This window comes from Pseudonaja textilis, chromosome 2 (assembly GCF_049901715.1).
Source record: "Pseudonaja textilis isolate UNSWEBS1 chromosome 2, rPseTex1.2, whole genome shotgun sequence".
Classification (NCBI taxonomy): Eukaryota; Metazoa; Chordata; class Lepidosauria; order Squamata; family Elapidae; genus Pseudonaja; species Pseudonaja textilis.
Genome location: NC_141991.1, coordinates 84,345,153 through 84,358,112, shown reverse-complemented (window position 1 = coordinate 84,358,112; position 12,960 = coordinate 84,345,153). Strand labels below are relative to the sequence as shown.

The 12,960-nt window shown below is 35.5% G+C and overlaps 1 protein-coding gene across 1 annotated transcript in view; it reads right to left on the bottom strand.

Annotated features, from left to right (window-relative positions):
- The window catches only part of LOC113433547 (uncharacterized), a 115,149-nt gene that overhangs the window by 17,527 nt on the left and 84,662 nt on the right, over positions 1-12,960 (bottom strand). The window contains 4 exon segments of the mRNA XM_087923167.1: positions 4,842-4,933; positions 7,081-7,244; positions 10,616-10,756; positions 12,307-12,537. Coding sequence (XP_087779293.1) covers positions 4,842-4,933; positions 7,081-7,244; positions 10,616-10,756; positions 12,307-12,537 — 628 coding nt within the window.

Below are 12,960 nucleotides of genomic sequence, written 5' to 3'. Positions count from 1 at the left end.
TATTGCATGTGTAACATTTGATTAGATACAACTCCCATAAAACTCTTTCCCTTCCTAAAATTAATTGTCAAGACTCCAATAAAGAATGGACTGGAGCCGAGGATAAGTCTAGAGTACAACAGACTGAGGAAGCAATAATGACATTAAAACAGAATGGAAGACCAGCTATTGAATACGTCAGGGAGTTCAGACGATTGGCTGGGAAACTGAGAACTTGGCCAGAACATCTACATCTATTGATTAGGGAATTCAGGGCTGGTTTAGATAGAGGATTATGACAGGCTTGTCTCTACAGGGGTGTGCCCCAACGAATAACAGACTGGTATAAAACTGTTGTTGAACTAGATGTAGGGTTAAAGGAGTTTAGAGAGAAATCCGAAGGTCCAAGAAGGACTGGTCCGGTTGGAACTAATGTGGGAATAGGAAGGGGTGTACAAGGAATTGTGACCAACAATAATTTGGGTCGTTTAAACCTAAGGTGTTTTTGTTGTAACATATTAAGACATAGGGCATTTGAATACCCTATGATAGATACAGGACGTATGAAGAAAACAGCGAGGAGTCCTTCTGGAAATGCTTCACAAATTGGATATAGTGGCAGGGGAGTTAGTAGTCGTGAAAAAATCACAGGGTGTCACACAACAAGAACCATCCGCAGCTCTGGCCACACGAGAGATGAAGCAATACAGTGAACTGTGGCAACTGAGAGTTGTGTCGGGACTGTATGATAGCGGTGACGACACCAAGAAGACACCATGGTAAGCTCTCCAGTTAGACCATTTATAATACCCATAGTATTAGATAATGTAGGGATTAGAGGCCAATATGGAGCATTGATAGATACTGGATGTACCAGATGTCTGATTAGTCAACGTGTGGTAGATGAACTGCATGTACCATTAGAACCCCTTCCTACCCCCATGAAGTTTGAGCAGGTTGATGGGTCATTGTTAGGGGGAGTGCCGGCTCTGATGATGACAGTTCCTATTCGATTAGAAATTGGAACCCATTGGGAACGATTAAGATTCATTGTGGTATCAGAAATGTGAGAGGCAGTTATTTTAAGTTTAGTATGGTTGGATCGTTGGAAACCCACTATTTGGTGGGAAAGTGGTTTTAGATGGCTGAGACTTACTATAGGACCAGAACCGCCACAACAAGAACCAGACGTACAACAGCAGAGTTTAAGGGTGAAGCCCATTAGTTTACTAGGTGAACATAGTAGTTTCTCTTTTCCATTAGTTTATCAGGATTTGGCGGAAGTATTTAGTTAGAAAAAGTGTGATATTCTTTCACCACATCACCCAACCGATTGTGCTATCGAACTGATTCCAGGAGCAAAATTGCCAAAACCCCAAATGTATGCAATGACACCGAAAGAAACGACAGAAATGTGGAACTTTCTGGACAAGAATTTAGCTCGGGGATTTATTAAAGCCGGACGATCGCAAATAGCTGCCCCTGTACTATTCCGAGAAAAAAAAGATGGTGGCCTACATTTTGTGTTGATTTTAGAGGACTTAACGCGGTCTGCGTCAATAACCTGTACCCATTACCATTAATCAGTGAGTTGTTGGCTACCCTATCAAATGGACATTTCTTTACTAAATTAGACTTGCGTGAGGCATATTATCGAGTGAGAGTAAAACCTGAGGATGAATGGAAAACAACATTCAATTGTCCCCTCGGAAGCTATCAATTCTGAGTAATGCCTTTTGGATTACAAGGGGCCCCCGCGGTGTTCATGCAAGTTATTAATGGTGTACTACAGGAACATTTATACCATGGGGTGCTAATATATTTGGATGATATACTTATTTACACAAAATCTATGGAAGAACACATCCAATTGGTGAAGAGTGTATTAACTAAATTATTGAATGCCAAATTATATATCAAATTATCTAAGTGTGAGTTCCATTGTATGAAACTAGACTACCTGGGATATTGAATCTCTAATGCAGGATTGGAGATGGATCCCATGAAGGTAAAAACTGTAATGGAATGGAAAATCCCACAAACAAGAAGACAGGTACAAAGTTTTCTGGGCTTTGCAAACTTTTATCGACAATTTATACCGAAATTTGCCCACACTGCACTGCCATTAACCAAGTTGCTAAAAACAAAGAGCAGGGGAAAGGTGCAGTTACCATGTTTCTTTAATTTAAGGATGCTGGATGTTAGGCAGTGAAGCCAGACGGAAGGTGGTTCTAGTAATTATATTATTATCCAAAGTATAACATGTATAAATACAGCTCTGGGTTTCGTTGCAATCCAGAGCTGACTTTAAACATAATTTGATCGCTGTTACCTGTTGTGGAAGATGAATAAAAAACTTCACTAAAGCTACAGGAGTGAGTTGATATCTTATCGTTCACCCCCTCAATCTCGAATGAACAGCTGACATTAATAGAGAAGATCTGAAGGAAGTCATCTGTTTTTATTTGAGTCTAAGAAGACTAAAAAGGCTGTAAATTTGTAGAAATTTACAGATAGCAACTTGAAGACCTGTAATAACAGTTAAATGACTCGTTCTTCATTATACTCTCCATGATTTATACGCACAACTGAGAACATGATTCTTTTTATTTATTTATTTATTTATTTTATTTGGTTTGTCAATTGCTTGCAAGATAATAAGTATAAGTAAAAATATAGTTGTATGGTATTCAGCTTTGTTCGGGTATTTTCCCACATCTATGGAATCTGTGAAAGTCTGACTCACAGACGAAAAATGAATAGAAGAGATGATTCCACCAGACTGTCAATTATTTGGAAGCTTGCACTCACAAACAAAAAAATCTCCACACCACAAGCCAGGCAAACACCTAGGCACAAACAGAGCCCCCCTGATTCCTCCAGCTCTAACACACCCCAACCAGGCACCCAGATGAAACCTAGCTTCCTAATAAATTATAGCCATCCATTTACTCGGAGCCAAGCTGCACTAAAAGCCTCCAATACAGGAACACAATGTTGCCAGCCAATCAAGACAAAAAAAGCCACAAAACAGACAGAAGATATTAGAATCACCAATCAAGCAGAACACTGCAAACTCCAAGACCAATAAACACAGATCAAGACTCCCAACCAATCAGGATGAAGAAAAAAACCATTCTGGCACAGCAGTAGGCTAGCTCCAAATTTAAGACTGAAACGGCTGTGAAAGTCTGACTCACAGACGAACACAATTCAGAAGCCTGAATTGGCAGATGAGATTCTGCCTAAACATTGCTACAACTTTAAAAGCACAACTATAATGACATGGGAAAATACCCGAACAAAGCTGAATACCATACATGTAAGTACCTGCGAAAACTTAAGAAAACAAAAACATAGTTATGAATACACTGATACATATAAGAAAAATGAAAGAAACAATAAGACAGGGACAGTAGGCACGTTGGTGCACTTATGCACGCCCCTACAGACCTCTTAGGAAAGGGGTAAGGGTCCATAGTAGAAAGTCTAAGGTTAAAATTTTGGGGGTTTGGGGAAGAAACCAGAGTCAGGTAGAGTATTCCAGACATTGACCATTCTATTGCTGAAGTCGTATTTCCTGCAATCAAGTTTGGTGTGATTAACCTTGAGTTTGTATCTATTGTTTGCTTTTGTGTTGTTATGGTTGAAGCTGAATTATTCATTGACAGGTAGGACATTGCAATGTATGATTTTATATACCATGCTTAAATCAGACCGAAGGCGGCGTAGTTCTAGGTTTTCTAGGTCTTCTTAGCTGGATAAGACCTGATTTTTTTAAAGTAACCAAACAGAGAATAATCCTTTCTCAAGTTTCATCTCTATGGGAATAATGATTCAGCAATACTGCAAGAAGAGTAAAATTCAGGTAACCATTTGGTAAAATCTAAATGACAATACTGTATCCTGGAGAAAGCAGGAATGCTGCAATCTCTCTTGCAGATTGAGTGTTGAACAAAAGAGAACAGTTCTAGATGAAAAGACCAGATCCTTTAGAAAGTCTTGGAAAGCATTTGAGAAACCAGGATTAAAATAATATAATGTTGTACAGTTCAGCTAAAGCATGTGAATACAACAGACATTTAAAGAAATACTGATGTTTTCAATACTATTGAGGAACTAGGAAAAATACTAAGCAATAATATATCTTGACTTAAATGAAAGGTTTTGGAAGAAAGAGTAGATTTGGAAAAAAGGAAAAGTATAAATGGTAAATAGGCAGAAGCAAAATCTTCTGACCAGTATGCTCAGCTGTTCCTTTTTGGAAGGAAAACCTTTTGACATAACTCTGCATATGATTTAGAAATGACAAGGCATCTTGGAGATAGCCCAAAACTCAATACGGCAAACCTATAAATCAGTTACTATAACTCAAGTGACTATGAAAACCTTTTTATGGACTAGGGAAGCTTATGGATCAAGCAGTTGAAAGTGGCAGTAGGAAATCTGTGCCTTCAGATTTGCAAGATTCTGTAAATGTAGCCTTGCAATAAATTAAAATTAGTTCAACTAAATTCAAAGCATTTTTAGAATCTTTTTTTATCTTAGTGCACTAAATTATACAATTGTTGAATAGATGAATCTGCTTTGGCATAAATGGTTAGAACAGATTTTTTTTGTAGAATTATTATCAGAAATTAATAACAGAGAATTCCTTTATAAGATATCCAGCTTTTATATCCAGCTCCAGGAGTTTGAGGTCCTTAAAATATTCCTTTATTAAATGTTGTTCCAAGAACAACAAGCCTATGACGTAGATAAAGCTGAGAAGCCCAAAGTAATCTATTGAATGAAAGTAAATTATCCTGGTCTTAGTCCTTCATCACAAATGTAAACCTGGCCAGCATTCCATTAAGTGAAACAATTATAATTTCTCTTACCTATTTGTCATATCCATTTTTCTCATTTCAGATTCAACCCATACATCATCCTTTAACATAGTAGTTAGCCACACCTGCAGATTAAGAAAATTATTTCTATTACAAATAATTTGCATAGCATCCGCATAACTTTAACGTGTCAACATTATTTCTACTTTCAGCAAAAACTGGCTGTAATTATGCAAGTCAAGGAGATATATAAGGTACACAGTGATAATAAAAATAATTTATTGAAAGCAAAAATTTATTCATTTTTTACAAAATGTAAAAATATATACAATTATTAATCTTTTATTATATCTGATAATCCTCAACTGTAAATACCAAGTATTTTCTCATCTCAGTGTTAGAAGGCGGCTCGGGAAAAAAACATCTATTTTTAAAGCACTGATAAAGGGATGTTAAGATTTGTATACTTATTGAAAGGAATTTTCTCTGTTGTACAAGTCATCCCCATCACAACTTTCAGAGTGATAATCATGATCAGCCTGGATGGAAAAGACAATGGGACTAGTATTTCGCACTTGGAGAAAGAACACAAAAGTGCTTGTTCCCCTTTTTTATTTTAAAAGGGTCTTTTGCTAGCCTCTCTCTCTTATACACACACACACACACTCTTTTAAAAAAATTCTAAACTGAGTAATGAGATAGTATCAAGTTCTGGCACCCATGAAAAATAAACCTGATTCTGAACAAAAGACTCCACTCCTGATACATCTCAGAGCAGGAAGGATTGCTCTTACAAACTGGGACTGAACAGCTTCCAGGGTATTAGAATTTGTAAAAGTAGAAATCTGAATACCATAAAGAAACTGAGAAATCGACTTAGCAAGAAAGACCTTGAGGACTGCTAGAATAAGCTGCGTTCTCTTTAATTGGAAAAATCTGAAGATAACTAAGGAGTTAAGTTGAGCAACACTGAACTAATGGTATATATTCTAAGAAATATGTATTCCCAAGATAAAGAGGAATTTATCCACAAGATATTTATAAGTTCATTCCTGTTCTATTGGGTTTCCATTAATTTGCCATTTATGTGTATGTGGTGCAGTCCATGGGGGGCGGGGGGGGAGGTTTATAAAAATATCGGTTTACATCAGGGCATATGCCCATATGCGAATGGCTTTGTGAAGTCCCTGAATCACATGCTCTTCTATTGCATAGGCAATTGCAGATGACATTGACCTATCCCAAATACCCTGGCAGAAAGTAAAAAGTTTATTTGTCATTTCTGAGCAGGATACTAATGTATCTTCTAAGGTTAGTTGATTCTGTGCCTCTATTATATTTGTCTCACTTATATCTGAAGAATAGTATTAATCTTACAAATGAAGGTGAATATATGTGTCCCAGGATAATGTTGCAGGATTCAATCTGGTTCAGTCCTCAGGATCAAAGGTTTCATCTTCCAAGATTTTGGACTGGTGCTGGAGCTCATCCTCAGGGACCTTTTCTCTGAGGATGGGCTCCTGCATGAGTCCAAAAGCTTGGAAGATAAAACTTCTGGTCCTGGGGACCAAACCAGATTGGATCCTGCAGTACGAATCTTGATGATTGCCATTATTGTTGTTGTTGGTTGCATAGTCAGCCAGACATTTAGACTTGGCATTTTTATCTACCTACTCAGTCCTTCCCAAGGACCTGGGATAAGGAGATGCTAAAGCTACCTTTTGCATTGCCTGATGGTGATTTTGTCAATGCTGATGGGTATTTAAGCAGTCTCCAGAGTGTACCTATTAAACATGTCTATTACTGTTGCTGTTATCTTTGCTTTCTATTATTGTTATTTATTATATGTTCTGCTTACTTTTTATTTGCATCTATATATTTGAGGTTTATCTATTTCTGTGTATATCTAAGATAATTGATATATTCTAAGTTTTCTGACTGTAAAACCCAAATAAAGACAGTTAAGAATACTTTTATTTTGAAATTGTTATCTGTTTCTACTTCCTCTAAAGTTCTTCATCTCTTGTTCTTACAAGAGATCATAGTTTATTAGGTCAGCTACTTCAATCTCAAGAAGCAGATTGGATTATTTCAAGAAACTATAATTGGCTTCTCTATTTATCCCATGGGAGGGCTCATTCTTGCTGGTAGTTCTACTTTCTTCAAAAAAAAAAAAACCCACTGTATTTCATACATCTGTTCTTCTCAATATAATATAATGATTTATACAATCTAGAAATCCCTTCCAGTTGTGCATCCAAGAACACATTACCTTTTCCTCATCACTTGGTTTTGGTAGTAGTTTAGTTTCATGATAAGCCATGCAGAATTTTTTTGCTTGTTCCCATGTCAAGCGATTTGCTGGTTCTATATAATAACAGCTGTTATTCCAATACCACCATCCAAGATCTTTTGGACATTTAAGATGAATTACATCTGAAAAAGAAACAGCTATGGTATATTTAAACAACTAAGCAATAAGACAAGATTTACAGAGTTTTGCTGCTGTTGTTTTATAACTGCTAGTACAATAAATTATCCTCAACCATCCAGTAACACAATAAAATTGTGTACCCAATAACTTAACAATAACTTCATAACTGAAAGGAGTTAACTTTTAAAAATATTTTTGCTTAAATTATAAAATCAATGTTTAATTCCTTTATTTTGAAAGTCAAGTAAGACCTCAGGGGTATAATTACAATTGGGACTAATCTATGTGATGAATTGCTTCATAGTGATAATCTATAGGTATCTTATATTTCATGTTTAAAATCAGATGGAAATAATTCTTGTTGAACAATTCCCCACATGTAATAGCACAGTATTTTGTTTTTTTAATCATAGAAATTAATGAGTTTTAAATTATTTCTGTTGAGTTGTTCTTGAGTGAATCAGTTTTTGAATCTGTAACTAGTTTGCCATGAGATTGCTCTTTTATACCAATAGAAAAGAATATTTATAGCTCAGGGTTGAACTGTGGGACCCTTAGTGCTCTCTGAGTTTGGCAATACCAGCAAGATCAGAATGTACCAAGGATCCCATTGCTGTTTTGCTTCTGAATACTGCAAACAAGTTTCCTAAATGAAAATAATTATTTTTCTCAAAGTATCTTATTCCTTCTAAAATCTGGACATACAATTTTTACTATCCTTCAATTCTTCATGAATCCCAGTTTGAAAACCTTAAATTATTCTCAAAATCTTTACACATTTGATTTCATTTTAACCATCACCCATTTCAAAGAATAACATAGAATAATCAAGGAAACAAATGGATCATTGGACAAAAATCCAGTAAGTTCTCCATCATTCCACGACTCATGTGTCCTTGTCCACTAGCTTAGAGGTAGAACTGAGGTAGAAGGGATGCAGTTTTCTTAGTTTCATGAGGCATTTAAGTGAGAAGTCAATTCAGACTTCTCATTTAAAACACAAATGGCTGAAATTATAATACTTCAAACACATTATATGAAAAACTAATTCTTTGAAACAGTCTACAACATTGAGAAAGGTGGAAAGAAAGGGAAGGAGGAGATTACTATGAACAAAGTGAATGAGCTCCATTACAAAGATAGTGGGTTTACTGCTGGAAGACTTGATGGACCAGACTGGGGATAGATCATTCTGAAGAAACTCTGTCCTTGTGGTTGCTAAAAGTAAATACTGACTTAACAGTGGTTCAAATCAGCGAATCAATCAAGCACCTCAAAGCCCATTGTTTCTTCTTGCACAAGAGTACAGAGAAATAGGTCTACTGATCTATTCATTTCAGCAAATTCAAAAGATTCAGTAAAATTCAGTAGGTTCTCCATCACTCAAGGGCTCGTGCCTTCTTGTCCACTAGATTAGAGGTAGAATTGGGGTGGAAGGGATGCAGTTTTCTTAGCTTTGTGAGGCATTTTGTAGCCTTCAGTGGTTAATATATTATTGTATTTGGGTAATTAAAGTCCACTTAAGAAAGCAGGACAGTAAATAACTTATTACCCAACTGGTTGCTTAAATGAAATTCTCCACAGGTGTTGTATAAAGGGAAGAAAAGTAATTGCCATTAGACAGGAAGTTGTCAGGGTCTCACTTCAACTATAGATTCTTCCTCAGTCATAGTTTGGTGCAGATTTTAGTGTTCTGATAAACTGGAATATCATAATAATACTAAAATAAAACATTACACTGGATATTTGTCAGCAATGCCCCCACTATACTTTAAACTGGATGCCCAGAGACTCTCTATGAAAAGAATCTAATACAAATCTGAAGCAGCAGTATGCAAAAATATGGGGTGGGGATGGAGACAGTGACTGTTCAGAGCAAATAATACTGTCCCATTTCCAGGTCCTTGGAAAGGATTCAATAATCAGACAAAAAATCCAGTCTGAATAACTGACTGACTGTGTGACAAACAATAATAATTTAAAGTATAAGAAACTTTTAGACTCTTAAAAGGAAAGAAGTGAAGGATGGTAGAAAGATTTTTCTTTTCTTTAAAACAGAGATATTTTTCAACAAGAGTATTTATTTTTATCCTGCCTATGTATTTATGTTTGTGTGTCCACATCAATGCAAGGTGGTGAGCGTCACCACCACGCATTGGTTACACTTTATTTTCCCCACAACAAACTGTGAGGTTGGGCTGAGAGACAGCAGTGGCCTGAAGTCATCTGTCTGTCTGTCTGTCTGTCTGTCTGTCTGTCCATCTGTCTATCATCTTTTAAGCTACTGGCATCCAACTTGGAAAATAAACCTGGATAACATGCAGCAATGGCAAAATAAAAAGTTTAATTAAATTCAGGCCAGAATGGTTTTCATGTACATTACCTATTATACAATAAGGCCAATACAAATATTAAGAGCATGGTTTCTAAAGCTTACATATGAATTGAGACCAAAGAAAGGGGAACTTAAAAATATCAAATAAAGTATATTATTTTAAGAGATAATTTCTTCTTATTTTCCTTTTTTGTTCTTCCTTGTTATTTTAATGTTTATAAACAATAGATAGTAGAGAGTTTGATACTAAAGAATATGTGTTTCTTTTTTACTTTTTTGATGGTAGACTGATTTTAATGACTATGTTAAGAAAAGTGAAAGGCTGAGAATTGAGGACACATAGAAAAAGAATGCAATATCAAAGTGGAAACAAGAAATGCAGTATACTGACATGTGTGGAAAAAACCAAAAGAATTCAATATTTGAATAGTGTGAAAGCAACATAAAGGGAAATAAGGAGAAGATAGATGGTTTGTGAAGAAAAATGTTTTGTTTAGATTTACTGAGCTTGACATAGGAAAACATATACAAGAAAAGTAGTGATCAGGCATTTGGAAACCCAAGTGGAGTTCTGGAATATAAAGACAGAACTAAGTGTCAGAATGCCAGTTGAAAGTCAGTTGTTTTGTTGAGATCACCATAAGGGAGTTTTCCAGAAAATAACTGAAGATCAAAAGCAAAGTCAAAGAAAAGAGTTTTCCTCTGTGAAATAAAAGTTCAGCTACATCAGAAAAAGCGGTTTAAGACACGGTTTTAGAAGCCTGAAACAACGGGGATAATTAACACCATCAAAATAAGCATAAGTATTGCAGTTGAACCCTTTTCACTTCTTTTACTGAATAAATGCCAGTTTCATGTAGGGGACAGGTACTAGATTATATTAAGCTCAAAAAGGTGTACAAAAAACAGCAGCAAGATCAAATTGGTATAAACTAGAAACAAAGAATACAGCAAAGAATACCAATGAAAGGGAATATTTGTAGCTCAGGATATATTTCTGATATATTTATAGAAGAGAGAAAAAATTAAATTGCGTACCTTGTTGACAGTTATTTTTTATGTGGTTTTCATTACACTGCTCATTTTCTGCACACTGTCCATTTAATGGATTACAACTTTCACTTCCATTGCAGCTGCAAACCATGCCACATTCTGCACCATAATAACTCAGTGCACATGCTGCCAGAAAATTTTAAAAAATTAATTGTCCCAGAATAATAATTATAGTGTTATACTCTCTTCCCACAATTTTTATAACCGACATAGATACCAAAATACTCAAAGGGTGAAAGGAAAGATTCTTGAATTATCATAAATTTCCATTTTCATGAAGTGTAGATTGCCCTGGATCTGTTTGTTTGTTGCTTCTTGCAAATCTAAGAGATTGTTTTAAAAAAGCTATCTCATCCTACATGACTTTTCTCCATGGCACAGCACTATAAGAGCCAGTTAATAGGCTCCACTCTGTGACTTTAAATAATTAAATTAGTTTGGTTTACCCTGATGACTGCAACTGAAAAATTCCTGCCCTTGACTTTAATAAGTTGATGGTCCCATCTTTCAAATCCTGAGGGGGCCATAGAGTAACAAACATCTGTTGTTATTTCATTCCTTTCAATGAAAATCTTCTATTGTGTGCCTGTTTACTCATTTGTAATCCCATCCTCTCTAAAAACAATTTATTTCCTTCTGGTTCATTAATCCAGTACCAGGGTGAGCATTCCAGTGGTTGGAAGAATGAGGTAAAGACCTACACTACAAATCTGATTTATGAATTGAAGCCTGGAGACTATTCTTGTTCCTTGAGTGCATTGCAGCAAGGAAGCCCCCCACCCCCCACCCCAGTGCTGTGAATATACTTGGGAATATTTCATTAATAAACACTATTTAAAGTTTGCTGATGTCCTGATGCATCCCATAGTATTCTCATAGTTCGGTACCTGTCCTGCAATTCTAAATTAAGCTCTGACACACAAATGAGTAGCAATAGATACTATGCTAGATCAATGTTGAAACAAGAAGTGGGAGACTATTGTCATAATGTGGTTCTAGAAAAAAGCAATTGGGAAAATTGATTTGTAACTATGTATTTCTGAATATCTTAAGTCTATTTCCATCTTCTCCACACCATTAGTCCCTAGTCTAAATTTGTGCTAATTGACTGATACATCGATTCTTCATGTATAACATCCAAAATGGTCCATTGCAGCCTTCCTCCCAAAATCTATATAAACTATGACAAAGCTTAGCATGAAATCAAGCAGAGAATTTTTGATCTCCCCTCTCTGCTAATACTAGCTCATCTATCAGCCTTTCACTATCCCCAAAAACTTCTAATACATACTTGTGGGAATGCTCATGATGGCACTCTTTACCATCAATGGTATTGACTCAGAAATTCAATAATATCCTCTGTCCAGAGTATTTATGTATATGTTCAGCACTGAAATTGAATCAGTTGCACATGCACTTTTCAAATGCCCTATTACCTTTGAAGGACAAAGTTAATCTCTCATCTAATCACAAATTACTTGAACCCGTACCAGCAGGCAAATATGTGTTTCCTATTAAATGACCAAGATTTTAAAATCTCTAGACAAATGGGCATTTTTTTTGCCACAGCAACAACTTGGGCTTACTGTATGTTTTATAAATTATGATTCATGTTGTGATAGTGTATTAATGCTCAAAATAAAATCCTAAGCAAACATCCAATGTGACACACATACCACTTTTCAAATATGCTGTAAAGAAAGTTGCATCGTTACCAATGATAAGCACCAATCGTTTTGCAAGTAATGTTATATAAATAGTTCTTATTCTCTGAATTCCGGAACAATGTTTTCCTTCAGTTCTACAATGTTGAAAGGCTTCACTTAACGATGTATGGTTGGCTGATTTACTGTCTTTGGTAAAGCCAACAAGAAAATAGCCATCAAATTTACGGAAATCCTTTGTTTCTACAACATGAACAAAATTGATTTGGAAAATTAACCATGTTGTCTCTAGCAAATTTTAGTTAAATAAGTGATTCCTTAAGTATTTTAATCTTGGATTGCTTTTATCACACATTTCAGGAATATATGCAATTACTCTAAGGCAAGATGATTTTAGGGATAAGATTTAAACAATCATGGCAAATTAGATGTTAGATTATATCTAGAGAGGCATATGGTTTTGATAAAAACCTATGATCAAACTCATGATTTTAATAACAATAATAGAAACAGAAATTCAAACATTGCAACTTCTTCTGGCACAAAAACTACAATAGTGACTATTTCATTTTCAAAATATCTGTATGCCAAATTGCAAAAGGAAGAAGAAATTCATAAATATGTTGGCACTATTTAATTTTTAAAATAAAAGGGGCTCAAAGCTGA